General features: G+C 31.2%; 5 protein-coding genes and 1 pseudogene across 5 annotated transcripts in view; all 6 read right to left on the reverse strand.

The window, feature by feature from the left end:
- Positions 1–331: 331 nt before the first annotated feature.
- On the reverse strand, positions 332–1,135 carry LOC116843419 (annotated as a pseudogene).
- Positions 1,136–1,622: 487 nt separating this feature from the next.
- On the reverse strand, positions 1,623–3,696 carry LOC116843398 (odorant receptor 4-like). Its single transcript, XM_032813784.1, has 5 exons — positions 2,897–3,696; positions 2,555–2,654; positions 2,254–2,364; positions 1,864–2,019; positions 1,623–1,688 (listed from the first exon to the last, which is right to left on the reverse strand). The coding sequence occupies exons 1-5, from the start codon at positions 3,694–3,696 to the stop codon at positions 1,635–1,637; spliced, it is 1,221 nt and encodes a 406-aa protein (XP_032669675.1). The 3' UTR covers positions 1,623–1,634.
- A 406-nt stretch (positions 3,697–4,102) lies between these two features.
- Positions 4,103–6,926, reverse strand: LOC116843396 (odorant receptor 13a-like). The gene is made up of 5 exons (XM_032813782.1): positions 5,940–6,926; positions 5,664–5,763; positions 5,415–5,525; positions 5,027–5,182; positions 4,103–4,285 (listed from the first exon to the last, which is right to left on the reverse strand). Exons 1-5 carry the CDS (start codon positions 6,734–6,736, stop codon positions 4,232–4,234), a joined length of 1,218 nt encoding a protein of 405 aa, XP_032669673.1. The 5' UTR covers positions 6,737–6,926; the 3' UTR covers positions 4,103–4,231.
- Positions 6,927–7,212: 286 nt separating this feature from the next.
- On the reverse strand, positions 7,213–9,768 carry LOC116843375 (odorant receptor 82a-like). The gene is made up of 5 exons (XM_032813757.1): positions 8,953–9,768; positions 8,589–8,688; positions 8,205–8,315; positions 7,823–7,978; positions 7,213–7,376 (listed from the first exon to the last, which is right to left on the reverse strand). Exons 1-5 carry the CDS (start codon positions 9,750–9,752, stop codon positions 7,323–7,325), a joined length of 1,221 nt encoding a protein of 406 aa, XP_032669648.1. The 5' UTR covers positions 9,753–9,768; the 3' UTR covers positions 7,213–7,322.
- Positions 9,769–10,322: 554 nt separating this feature from the next.
- Positions 10,323–12,501, reverse strand: LOC116843401 (odorant receptor 82a-like). Its single transcript, XM_032813789.1, has 5 exons — positions 11,699–12,501; positions 11,322–11,421; positions 11,028–11,138; positions 10,645–10,800; positions 10,323–10,376 (listed from the first exon to the last, which is right to left on the reverse strand). The coding sequence occupies exons 1-5, from the start codon at positions 12,499–12,501 to the stop codon at positions 10,323–10,325; spliced, it is 1,224 nt and encodes a 407-aa protein (XP_032669680.1).
- A 610-nt stretch (positions 12,502–13,111) lies between these two features.
- Positions 13,112–13,884, reverse strand: part of LOC116843438 (odorant receptor 82a-like) — a 3,467-nt gene continuing 2,694 nt past the window's right edge. The window contains exon 5 of the mRNA XM_032813823.1: positions 13,112–13,299. Within this exon, the coding sequence (XP_032669714.1) occupies positions 13,246–13,299 (54 nt within the window). The 3' untranslated portion in view covers positions 13,112–13,245. The remainder of the gene's footprint in view (positions 13,300–13,884) is intronic.

A 13,884-nucleotide genomic window follows, 5' to 3' on the forward strand; every position in this document is an offset into this window, starting at 1 on the left:
TATATATATATATATATATATATATATATATATATATATATATATATATGTATAAAATTATATATATAAATATTTATTTATACATTCTATGAAACTAAAACGTCAAATTCATCTATTAAATTTTAATATGTTTAGTTCGTAACGTGTGTTGTTTTACTGACATAAATCTATTAAATCTACTAAATCTACTAAACAGAAATATATTCTTTGCAGCATTAAATCATGCCTTATAAAATCTTGGGAAGTACTTAATTTATCGCGCAGCATAATCAAGATATCTAATTATTTTTAAATAAAAGTTAATGTATAAGATGCAGTGATAGCATTACAGTTAATTAAAGTACCACAAAACTCTTAAGTGATGTTTGACGATAGCGGCCAATTTTCGTTCAGCAACATAGTTTGTATTATTCTCGTTGAATTCGTTAAACCACGCGGACAACATGTTCAGTTGACCACAAGCGTGCATTGCAAACACAATGGCGAGACTACAAATATACACTGTGCAGGAACCCATTATGTAGCTCGATATTAATTGTATACTAATTATGATTTCATTCACCGGACTAAATCTCGCGTCGGTAAGCTTACGATACGTTGGACATGACAACGCACGTGTCGTGGTGGTTACGTTATTGTGATTTAAGGTTACGGTTATCAATACTGTACGTATATTCAACAAAAATACACTGCTCTGCATGAATATAGCACAAGCTGCGGTCATGTAACAGCCCATCTTGGCATGTTTCATCATCACCTCAGTATCCTCGATTCTCTGAACGATGCGCCAATCTTGTTCCATATGTTTTATACATTTGTGAATATCTTTATCGTATGTGAGTAGTATCCAGTAAATAAAGGAGACCATTAATCTATGCACTAGTGGACCGAGAGAACTTAATTTCATTTGGATGCCCTTCGCCTCGAAAAATATATATAATAAACATGTATATACTGCCACTATGAATGACCAAATGGGAACAAGTATTATTGTGGAGAGCCTCTCTATTATGCTGGATGTGCGTGTTTATGACCAAGCGCCGATAGATAAGAGAAACCATTGGCTGAATTGTAAACTATAATCATTGTTTTATTTCGACTTAATATCGCTTGGTACACGCGTAAGACTCGACATGATCGCTTTATGAAGGTTCACAGCTGACTGCGATGGTCAGTGCATAGTTGAATGTTCAGTAGAATAGCTTGCGCCATTCGTTTAGAGAGGTTTTGCAAAGGACAATGTTTCTGTAATCGCTCTGAGAAAGGTAGAACGAGTTATTTAATCAATATTAATTTGACGGAAGAAACGCGCGTTGGCGATTTTCTGAATATTATGCGTATTACGAGGGATTATAAAAGTAAGTGCGTTGAAGTGACATAATATGTTTGAAATTAATTATGTTACTGATGGCTCTTCTTCTTTTATTATTTTTCACTTTTTTGTACATAGTACTGAAACATAAAGAAATCAATTTCAATATATAATTTGAAATACTTATCGTATTTTGTGTGTGTGTGTGTGTGTGTGTGTGTGTGTGTGTGTGTGTGTGTGTGTGTGTGTGTGTGTGTGAAGCAACATAATATATGCTTTATACAAAATATATATTTTGTACACTTCTTAACTTAGATATGTTTTATGTTGTCATCGTTCGTAATATATTCAAATATGCTATAGAGGTCTTAAATACCTGAAAAAAATTAAGTTATCTGAAAAACTACCGTTTAGAACAAAAAGTTGCGTAAGGATTTTTATTGCTTATCTTTTTTGAGAATTCTTCTCTCTCTTCTATAGTATTTCGATATATACATAAAAAAATAAGCATAATGTAAATAAATTTTTGGACACTATACTTGTGTACTTACATCACCGAAAGTTGCAATAGACAATTGAATTATTTTTCCTGCGGTTATTTTGATGACGTTACTCGATCGTGCAATAATCAAGATGAGACCACGTGCAGTCTTGTGATGTAAGTTATACCAATTAGTCATATACGCCACTTGACCGACAAGTTTGCACTGACAAATTAATATGGATATTTTTCATTTTCTTAGTATTGTTAATCAGCTTTAGAATATTAAAAAATTTTAAATGCAATACTAAATATGCGCTTTTTAAAAAAATAAAACACGTGTATAGAAATAAGATATCACACTTTAGCAACTTTATATAATAATTGAATTGCATTAAATTTTTCAATAAAATTGAACAAGTAAATTACGAGAAATATTATTTTGATTTCGAGATGATACCTTTTCGATGAGAATCTCGCCAATGTAGCAAAATATAAAAATATTAAAAGCCATTGATACATACACTATAATATAAGAAGTTATTTGTGCTGCATCAAACGTACCCCAATTCTGAAAAAAATTAAAATGCAGAGCTCTTCGTATCATTTAAGAGGGAATATAATTATTTATTTATCTCTCAATTATATATTCGATGTCTACCTTTTCCGATATCTAGTTTATAATTCAATAAAGATTACTTGTATTTTGTAAACAGATGCTTAAAATAAAATATCCATTTCCTTACAAGACTTTAGCATACCATAAGGACATAGTATCCAAGTAAACACATAATTATTGTACATCCCATTAATTCCACGAGACAGGCTTTATGCATAATATCCTCTACGCGCGATATAAAACTGAAATGTACATGCAAAAATATAATGTAATTGACTTTCTTTTGCAGAAACATATTCACATATTGCTTTGTTAAGCATGTTCATATTTTTTTGTCGGTGATGATAAATAATACTTCCAGTTATTTCAAAAAGGATCATTAATTTGTTATTAAAGTAACGAGAATGTTTGGATCTTTAAGTAAGTAATATATAAAGTAATATCATCTAATGTGCATTAAAACATGCAATTTTTAAGTACATACTTTAATATTTTCAGGTGATGCTCGACGATGCCAATCATTTTCTGCTCGGTCACATGATTTTCCTCTTTCTGGTCCGTAAGTTCATTCAACCGCATGTACAGTATGTTCAATTGACCAGAAGCATGCGTTGCGAAGACAGCGGCTAAACTGCAAACACCGACTGTTGAGGAACTCACTATAAATGTCGACATGATTTGCACAAGCAGCACGATCTCATTCACAGGGCTGAATCTTATGTCGATGATCTTGCTGTATATTGGACACGTCATTGGATGCATTGTGATAGTCTCGTTACCGACTATGATGGTGACTGTTTGCACTGCCTTGGCTACACCATAAAGGAATGTACCGCCCTGCATGATTATTGCACAGATCACGGCAATCACGCGACCGAACTGGGCGTGCTGCAGCATCACCTCGCGATCATCGGCTTTTCGTATCAACCCCCAATCCGCCTCCATGCGTTCTACACAAATGCGAATGTTGCCTCTTTGTTGGAGCAGCACCCAATAATTCACCGAGCCCATAATTCTGTTAAGTAATGGAGCAATAGCGCCCAATTTCGACCGGATGCTCACTTTCTCGAAGAACACGTATAATGTACACGGTATCATAATAGAACACACTATCGCCCAACAAACGAGGATTTGTACTAACACCATGATTTTTTTAGCGGCGCTTGGCGCGCTTGTTAGTGGCCAAGCGCCGATTGGTTTGAGGTACCATCGATTCAATTGAAGACTGTAATCGTGGTTAGTTTTGATCTCGATATTTTTTAATACAAGTTTCTGTTCTACCATGATTGCTCCGCGAAAGTGTACTGTCGCGAGCAGCGTGCAGTGTGCACTGCTGCAAGCAGTATGTGAGCAGTGTTGAAGCAGGACGGTACATACTGACAATGGTTTTATTCGAATGGGGACGCGCCTGCGCTAACGTCAGAACTTCAAAAATATAATGAACGCTTACAACGATACTCATTATTTTCTCTGAAATATCTCCGATCAATAATCGTTTGTTGGAGTTTACCTTGACGGTATTCCAAGAAGACTGTACTGTACTGTCGCGTACTGTAGTAATTATAAGCGTATATTCGTGAAAGTAACGTCAAATTATTTCAATCTGATAAGTATTACTTTTCAATTTATTTTGCGTCAAATATCTTTATCACGTTTATTAAACGTATCACGTAATGTTTAAGAATTATTTAATAGCGGAAAAATTTGTTTCTGTAACAATTTTTAACTTTATTCATTCAATGTTTATTATATTTTCAGAATATATAGTCACCTGTTTTCCACAAAATATATCTTGCTCTTTTCTATAACACAGTATATTTTATATGGTCATTGTTCGCAATATATTCAAATATGCCACGGAAGTTCTAAGCACCTAAAACAAGAATATATTCTTTTCTACATAGAATATAGGAAATATAGCGTATTGTGTGAACTATTGAATATTATAAATTTTAAAACTTTCAGTAAAGAGGATGTTCGATTTAATCTGAGTTAATTAAATAGGATAGGATGTTACTAAATGAGATAGAATTTTACTAAATTTAAATTTCTTGACTTAAATCCTTGATCTAAAGTGCAATATTAATTGAAAAAGTAACTTAAACATATAAAATTATAGATTGTTGGATTCGTTTTTCGAATCCTATTAATTAATATTATTCTTAATATTATTCTTGTAGATGCCGTTAAAATAATTTGACTCCTCCTCCCTCCCGCCCTTTAAAGGAGTTTCCATAAATTAACGCCCTTTAAAGGAGTTTCCATAAATTAACGTGACTCAACACGAAATTATCTACGTACTATCTTATTAATTTTCCCATTTTGATTTTTTCATTTGAAAACTCTATCCAATATAATCACTCTGGACAGATTAAATCGACAGATTAAATCCTATATATATATATATATATATCAGATTCTTTTTTATATTAAACAAATATATGTATCATATACTTCAATAAAATAAATAATATAAGCTCAAGGAATTTAATCTTGTTATGCAAGATTACTATAATTCATAATTAATCGATATAATAAAAACAACTTTAAAATTGTTATTGATACAACATATATGTATATTGTTATGATAATGATATATGTTTATATCACTTACGTCCCCAAAAGTTGCAATAGATAATTGAAATAATTTTCCTGCGGTTATTTTGATCAATTTACTCGATCGTAAAATTATCAGTATAAGACCACGTGCAGTGCTTTGATTTAAATTGTACCAATTAGTCATATATGCCGCTTGTCCAACATTTTTACACTAATAAATAAATACAAATATTTTTTAAAATTTTCTATAACAGTGTTTGAAAATTTAGTAAGCAATCTAAAAAATATTACAACACACTACATTAGAATTTAAAATCCAATTTTGCTAAAACCGAAATAAATAAAAGAGTATTTTTTACTAATATAGCAATATTATATTTTATAATAAAATTAAATATAAAATAATTTAAATATAAAATAATTTTAATTTCGTAATATAGTACCTGTTCAGTGAGAATTTCGCCGATATAACAAAATATAAAAAGATTGAAGCCCTGCGATACATATACGATAACATAAGATGTTATTTTTGCTCCATCAAAATTAGCCCAATTCTGAAAAATTGAAATACTATCTTATTTACAGCATAAGGGTGAAATTTGTATATTTTGTCTACATTTAAACACATTTTAAATTTTGTAATTAAAGAAATTAGTGAGTAGCTAATGAGATTTTCTATGTTTTCAGCATACCATAATGGAATAATATCCAAGCAAACACATCGTTATTGTACTTCCAGTTACTTCCACAAAAGAGGCATTATGAAAAATATTTTCCATGCGCGCTACAAAACTGAAACGTACGTAACTACATAGATGTACTTTTGAAAATTTAAAAATGTTTAATGCGATAGAGATCTCCGATCTCTCTTTATATATCTCTAAATAAAATTATTTTTAATATGTAAGATTTTTATCACAATAATCTCTTTTACCGCATTCCGACAATTACATGTTCGATGGAAATACCTTAATATTTTTAAATGCCGTTCCACGATGTCGACCATCTTTTGTTCAGCTAAGTTTCTTTTATCGTCTTCTTTGTCGAGTTCATCCAGTCGTTTGTACAACACGCTTAATTGACCACAAGCGTGCGTTGCGAAGACAGCAGCCAAGCTACAAACACCCACTATAGAAGAACCAACTATAAACGTCGACATGAATTGCACAACCAACACGATTTCGTTCGTAGGACTAAATCTCGTGTCGATAAATTTCCGGTAAGATGGACAAGTCATTGGATACATCGTTAAAGTCTGATTATCAATAATGATAGTGACAGTTTTCATTGCTCTGGCTATACTGTAGAGTAAAGTACCGCCCTGCATAATTATTCCAGAGATTAAAGCAATAAGACGGCCCAATTTTGCCTGTTGTAACATCATTTCACGATCGTCGATTCTTTCAACGAGTCGCCAATCTCTCTCCATTTGTTGTATACAATCGCGGATGTTTCTGCGGTGTTTAAGCAGCGTCAAATAATTTATCGAGCCCATAATTCTATGAAGCAATGGACCAAATACATTCAGCTTCGTTTGGACGTTCTCTGCTTCAAATATCATATATAAGAAGCACGGAATCATTATAAAACATACTATAGACCAACAGATTAGATTCTGTAGTAACACCATGCCCTTCTCAACCACATTTGTTACGCCCGTTAGTGGCCAAGCACCGATCGGTTTCAGATACCATCGATTCAATTGAAGACTATAATCGTAGTCGCTTTTAGATTCAATATTTTTTAATATAATAGTATCCGTCATGATCTCTTTACGAAAGCACCCGACGCACTGTTGTGGTAGACGGCGTAGTAGCAGGATAGTACCATGGTTCTGCTGACCGTGGTTGAATTCGAAGAGAGAGAGAGGCGCCTGCGCCAATTCTAGACCTTCAGAAGTTTAATGAACGGTTACATTGATGTATTCTTTTTCCTGAGAAAAGCTTGTGCATGTCCAATCAATAGTTACCACGAACTTACATTTTTAGTCATTCGAAGGGACATCGCGTGCTGAGATGTTTATAAGCATAGATTTATGTATATTACGTGAAGTGTATTTCAATTTGATTACTATCACTTTTCAATTATTGTAAAAATAGTTTTACCATATATGTTAAATATATTACGTGATATTGTAAAAGAATATTTAATTGTTTACACACATACAAATACACGCGCGCGCGCACGCACGCACGCACACACACACACACACACACACACACACACTCATACACACACATATATATAATTACGCTTATTAACGTTTGTTACATTTTGAGAATATATTTATATATATTTTGTTACAAAATATTTGTTATATCTTGAGCATTTCTTCTATAGCTTATTAAATTTTACATAGTCATCGTTCGCAATATGTTCAAATACGCCACGGAAGTTCTAAGTACCTGAAAGAAGAATATATTTTTTTCTACGTATTATATTATATAGCGAAACTATTGGATGACTAAAAATCACAATCAATTAAAAAATATAGACGTTCTAAGTAAGAAAATTAATGAAACAAATATTTATTATATGTTTGAATATAATAAATAATAGTTAAAGAATAGTTATAAAAATGAAATAATTTACACGTACACACAATCTTGGTGCAAGTCCTCGCTATAATTTGTAATCAATTAATAAAACGAAGAACAATTGAATGATATAGAATTGTATTAAAGTAATGGAATAAATGTTTATTATGTACGTGAATATAATGAACAATAGTTCAAGAATAGTTATAAAGGTAAAATAATTTATACAATTATACATAATCTGGTGTGTTTTTTCATTATAATTTGTAATTAATTAATAAGACAAAAATAATATTTATACACATATCACTTACATCTCCAAAAGTGGCGATAGATAATGAAAATAATTTTCCTGCAGTTATCTTGATCATTTTACTCGATTGAGCAATTATTAATATAAGACCACGGGCAGTTTTAGGATTCAAATTGTACCAATTAGTCATATATGCTGCATGTCCAACATTTTTACACTAATAAATTGGTACAAATTTTTAAAAATGCTCTGTGGTCAATGAGCAACTTGATACACAGACTTAAAAAATGTTTTAGGGTACAAAAACAAAAATTAAAAATTTAACTTTGCTAAAATTAAGATAGTTACACACAAATAAGCTTTTCTTAAGTCATATAATATATTATACTTTTCAATGAAGATAAAACCAGGAAGAAATATTATTATGATCTAAATATGTTTACCTGTTCTGTAAGAATTTCTCCGATGTAACAAAATATAAAGAGATTAAAAGTGAACGAAATATATACTATAATATAAGATGTTATTTTTGCCCCGTCAAAATTAGCCCAATTCTAAAAAAATTTAAATACAATTGCACCCCTATTTCTCTCTCTCTCTCTCTCTCTCTCTCTCTCTCTCTATCTCTCTCTCCCTCTCTCTCTCGCCCTCTCTCACTTTTTGTCTTTCTCTTTCTAATATAAGAATTGCATTGATCTATTTTTGCGTTTCTATCTTTTACCATACACGTTATACAATTAAATACATTTGAATTACAATTGAATTTGTAATTAAGGAAATTAGGATGTATCCAACAAGACAATCATTTTTTTAAATCTTTAGCATACCATAATAGAATAATATCCAAGTAAACACATATTAATTGTGCTTCCCATTATTTCCACAAGACAGGCGTTGTGCATAATACTCTCCATGCGCGATATTTGACTGAAATGTATATACATATAAGTGTGACGTCGTTAAAAAAAGTTTGTTGCAGAAAGAATATTTGCATATGAACTGAATAAACATGACATCTTATTCTTTATCAAATATACGACACCAAAAGCTCTGGTAAACATTTAAAAATGTTATTTTTATTTTAATACCGACTTGTGTATTCATTTTTAAATAAAATTATGCTTAATAAATAAACTTTTATACGGGATATTTTTTAATCGCGCAGAAAAGCTATGTTTTTTAATAATATACCTTAATATTCTCAAATGATGCTCCACGATCACAATCATTTTTTGTTCAGCTGGCTGCTTCTCTTTCTCATCGTTCTTGTCTAGTTCATCCAACCGCTTGTACAGCACATTTAATTGACCACAGGCGTGTGTCGCGAAGACAGCAGCTAGGCTACAAACACCCACTGTAGAAGAACCAACTATAAACGTCGATATGAATTGGAAAACAAGCACAATTTCGTTCGTGGGACTAAATCTCGTATCGATAAATTTCCGATAAGACGGACAAGTCATTGGATACATCGTTAAAGTCTGATTATCAATAATAATAGTGACAGTTCTCATTGCTCTGGCTATACTGTAGAGTAAAGTACCGCCCTGCATAATTATTCCAGAGATTATGGCAATGAGACGACCTAATTTCGCATATTGTAACATCATCTCACGATCGTCGATTCTTTCAACAACTCGCCAATCTCTCTCCATTTGTTGTATATAATCGCGAATGTCTCTACGGCGTTTAAGCAACGTCAAATAATTCACCGAGCCCATGATTCTGTGAACCAGTGGGCCAAATGCGTTCAGCTTCGTTTGGATGTCCTCTGCCTCGAATACCACATATAAAAAGCACGGTATCATTATAAAACATACTATAGACCAACAGATTAGATTCTGTAGTAACACCATGCCCCTCTCAACCACGTTTGTTACGCCCGTTAGTGGCCAAGCACCGATCGGTTTCAGGTACCATCGATTCAGTTGAAGACTGTAATCGTGGTCGCTTTTGGATTCAATATTTTTTAATATAATTCTATCCGTCATGATCGCTCTACGAAAGCACCCGACGCACTGTTGTAGTAGACGGCGCAGTAGCAAGGTAGCATCGTTCTGCTGACCATGGTTGAAGTCGTAGAGAGAGAGAGGCGCTTGCGCCAATTCCGGATCTTCAGAAGTTTAATGTACGCTTACGTTGATGTATTCTTTTTTCTGAGCAAATGTGTGCATGACCGATCAATAGTCGCGAGAAGCTCACATTGTTAGTCATTCGAGGGGATATCGCGTGCTGAGATGAATATAAGCGTAGATTTGTGTATATTACGTGAAATGTATTTCAATTTAATTACTATTATTTTTCAATCATTGTTAAAATATTTTTACCATCTTATAAATATTTGATGCAATGTTCTAAAAGAATATTAAATAGTTTACACACACACATAAACCCATACTCACACATACATACATACATATATAAATAAATAAATAAATATATATATATATATACATATATATAATTTCGTTTATTAATATTTATTATACTTTGAGAATATATTTATCTATTATATGTTACAAAATATATTTTGAGTATTTTCTCTATAATCTCATTATATTTTACATCGTCATCGTTCGCAACATATTCAAATATGCCACGGAAGTTCTAAGTACCTGAAAAAAAATGTATTTTTTCTACATATTATATTATATTATAAAACTAAATTATTGAGTTCAAGTAAAAATCACTATCAATTAAATGATATAGAATTGTATTAAATTAATGGAATAAATGTTTATTATATACGTGAATATAATGAATAATAGTTCAAGAATAGATATGAAGGCAAAATAATTTATACAAGTATACATAATCTGCTGTGATTTTTCATTATTAATTTGTAATTAATTAGTAAGACAAAGATAATATTTATACACTTACATCTCCAAAAGTGGCGATAGATAATGAAAATAATTTGCCTGCAGTTATCTTGATCATTTTACTCGATTGAGCAATTATTAATACAAGGCCACGTGCAGTTTTTGGATTCAAATTGTACCAATTAGTCATGTATGCTGCATGTCCAACATTTTTACACTAATAAATTGGTATAAATTTTTTTAAATGTTCTGTGGTCATTGGGCAACTTGATACACAGTCTTAAAAAATGTTTTAGAGTGTAAAAAACAAAAAATAAAAATTTAACTTTGCTAAAATGAAGATACTTACACATAAATAAGCTTTTCTTAAGTCATATAATATATTATATTTTTTAGTGAAGATAAAAGCAGGAAGAAATATTATTATGATCTAGATATATTTACCTGTTCTGTGAGAATTTCGCCGATGTAACAAAATATAAAGAGATTAAAAGTGAGCGAAACATATACTATAATATAAGATGTTATTTTTGCCCCGTCAAAATTAGCCCAATTCTAAAAAAAATAAAATATATTCGTACCTATCTAATATAAGAATTGTATCGATCTATTTTTGCGTTTCTATCTTTTATGATACATGTTATACAATTCAATATATTTGAATTACAATTGAATTTGTAATTAAAGAAATTGGAATATATTCAACAAGACATTTATTTTTTAAAATCTTTAGCATACCATAATGGAATAATATCCAAGTAAACACATATTAATTGTGCTTCCCATTATTTCTACAAGACAGGCATTGTGCATAATACTCTCCATGCGCGTTATTTGACTGAAATGTATGTACACAAATGTAACGTCGTTAACAAGTTTTTTGGAGAAAAAGTATTATATGTATTTGTATACAAACTAAATAAGTTAAACATGAAATCATATTCTTTATCAAATATACGACGTCAAAAACTATCTAGAATATGTTTAAAAATGGTACTTTCATTTTAATAGAGACTAGTGTATCTACTTTTAAGTAAAATTACACTGAATAAATATACATTTATATGATGATATATTTTAATCCCGTGGAAAAGAGGTATTTTCCAATGACATACCTTAATATTCTCAAATGATGTTCCACGATGATGATCATTTTTTGTTCAGCTGGCTTGTTCTCTTTCTCATCTTTCTTGTCTAGTTCATCCAACCGCTTGTACAGCACATTTAATTGACCACAGGCGTGCGTCGCGAAGACAGCAGCTAAGCTACAAATTCCCGCTGTAGCAGAACCCACTATAAATGTCGACAAGAATTGCACAGATAGCACGATTTCGTTCGTGGGACTAAACTTCGTATCAATAAACTTTTGATACGATGGACATACCATCGGATACATCATCACGGTCTGATTATCGACAACGATAGGTACTTTTTTCGTTGTCTTGGTTATACTGAAGAGCATAGTACTGCCTTGCATAATTATTCCACAAATCCCGGAAATGAGACGCCCAAATTTGGCGTATTGTAGCATAATCTCACGGTCGTCAATTCTTTGGATTAGTTGCCAGTCCATAGCCATGTGTTGCATATAAACGCGAAGGTCTCTCCTACGTTTAAGCAGTGTCAAATAATTTACCGAGCCCATAATCCTGTGAAGCAGTGGACCCACTGCGTTCAGTTTCGACGGGATGTCCTTTGCTTCAAATAATACATATAATAAGCACGGTCCCGATATGAAAATCAGTATTGTCCAACAAATGAGAATCTGTATAAGTACAAAAACATTTTTAATCACGTTAGACGTATTTTTTTCTGGCCAAGCACCGATTGGTTTGAGGAACCATCGATTTAGTTGAAGACTGTAATCGTAATAACTAATGGAATTATCATTTCTTAGTACAAGTTTTGAATTCGACATCATCACTTCGCGGTAGTTTTCGATGTACTGGCGCGATGGCCAGTGTCCAGGAGTAACCGCTTTTGAAGTAGCGCCTGCGCCAACTTCGAGTGAAGTTCGAGTGAACTTCGAGTGTTTGATGAACGTTCACGTTAAAGTTTTTCTTTTAAGAGTGTCCAGTGTACGTCCAATCAATAATTACTTCTAACAGATGCTTTATCCTGTTAGTTTTTTACAGATGCTTGGGCTTTCAACGAAAGCACATAGGAGATACTTCGAACAAATATCGGGAAAATAATTGAAAATATTACCTAAGTTTTAAAAGAATTGAGTTCAAGGAAAGTCTATCGTCTGTCATGTAATCATTATATTATTTATTTAATATTTATTTTTTTGTCTTATATATGTGTTCTGTACATACATAATATAAGATATATATTTTCCATTTTACTATATCTTCATTTTTTTAATAATAAAAAGTTAACCAAATATAACCATGCAGTTATAAAGAAAACACATACGTTTTAAACATGAAAGTGAGTAAATATTATTTTATTAATTATTAATTATTGTACTATGTGACCTGGATTTTCGAAAAATCATTGTGAATTTAAACTTTGCTAAGTATTTAGTTGTAGAAAAAGCTTCTGTGTGCGTTATATAATCACAATCCTGTTTATTAAATAATTATTCGCTGTCTGATAAACATGCGATATGTTCTATATTTACAAAATATGCATCGCACAATTCCTATTTTGCTACATTTTATGTAGTCATTGTTCGCAGGAAATTTAAGTACACTATAGAAGTTTTCATTACCTAAAACAATAATATTTTGTTTCTGTTCACAATCATATAGATTTACTATGGTGAAAATTTCGACAGTTGTTCATTATATGATTATTAAACGCTTTATACATATATACGTATATATATATATATATATATATATATATATAAAATTTAAGGATAAAGAATCATATTCTTTTACGTTCAATAAAAATTTTGTCTATATTGTCGACTTTTATGTATATATATATATATATATATATATATATATATATATATGTATACATATATGTACACATGTATACATGTATATACATATATATGTGTGTGTGTCATATATTATATGTATAATACATATATAATATATGTATTTACATGTATACATATGTATATATATGTATATACATGTATATATATATATATATATATATATATATACATGTGTATACATATATGTACATATGTATACATGTGTATACATATATATGTGTGTGTGTCATATATTATATGTATAATACATATACAGTGATGGGAAAAAGTTCCGGAACGGTGAAATATCTCGAAAACTAAGCATTTTAGAAAAAAATGTTTCAGATAAAAGTTGTGGCGTTTAAA

This window comes from Odontomachus brunneus, unplaced genomic scaffold (genome assembly GCF_010583005.1).
Source record: "Odontomachus brunneus isolate Ranch 3 - 2012 unplaced genomic scaffold, Obru_v1 Obru_scaffold_032, whole genome shotgun sequence".
In the NCBI taxonomy this organism is placed as follows: Eukaryota; Metazoa; Arthropoda; class Insecta; order Hymenoptera; family Formicidae; genus Odontomachus; species Odontomachus brunneus.

Excerpts from the sequence above, each read along its gene's own strand:
- LOC116843398 (XM_032813784.1), bottom strand. The coding sequence starts at position 3,696 with ATGGTAGAACAGAAACTTGTATTAAAAAATATCGAGATCAAAACTAAC. Across the intron at positions 2,365-2,554 it reads TTGGATACTATGTCCTTATG|AATTGGGGTACGTTTGATGC; the intron begins GTATGCTAAAGT and ends AATTTTTTTCAG. Across the intron at positions 2,020-2,253 it reads GCGAGATTCTCATCGAAAAG|TGCAAACTTGTCGGTCAAGT; the intron begins GTATCATCTCGA and ends TTAATTTGTCAG.
- LOC116843396 (XM_032813782.1), bottom strand. The coding sequence starts at position 6,736 with ATGACGGATACTATTATATTAAAAAATATTGAATCTAAAAGCGACTAC. Across the intron at positions 5,764-5,939 it reads CGGCATTTAAAAATATTAAG|TTTTGTAGCGCGCATGGAAA; the intron begins GTATTTCCATCG and ends CGTACGTTTCAG. Across the intron at positions 4,286-5,026 it reads CTATTGCAACTTTTGGGGAC|GTGCTTAGAACTTCCGTGGC; the intron begins GTAAGTGATATA and ends TTCTTGTTTTAG.
- LOC116843375 (XM_032813757.1), bottom strand. The coding sequence starts at position 9,752 with ATGACGGATAGAATTATATTAAAAAATATTGAATCCAAAAGCGACCAC. Across the intron at positions 8,316-8,588 it reads TTGGATATTATTCTATTATG|AATTGGGCTAATTTTGACGG; the intron begins GTATGCTAAAGA and ends AAATTTTTTTAG. Across the intron at positions 7,377-7,822 it reads CTATCGCCACTTTTGGAGAT|GTACTTAGAACTTCCGTGGC; the intron begins GTAAGTGATATG and ends TTCTTCTTTCAG.
- LOC116843401 (XM_032813789.1), bottom strand. The coding sequence starts at position 12,501 with ATGTCGAATTCAAAACTTGTACTAAGAAATGATAATTCCATTAGTTAT. Across the intron at positions 11,422-11,698 it reads CATCATTTGAGAATATTAAG|TCAAATAACGCGCATGGAGA; the intron begins GTATGTCATTGG and ends CATACATTTCAG. Across the intron at positions 11,139-11,321 it reads TTGGATATTATTCCATTATG|AATTGGGCTAATTTTGACGG; the intron begins GTATGCTAAAGA and ends TATTTTTTTTAG.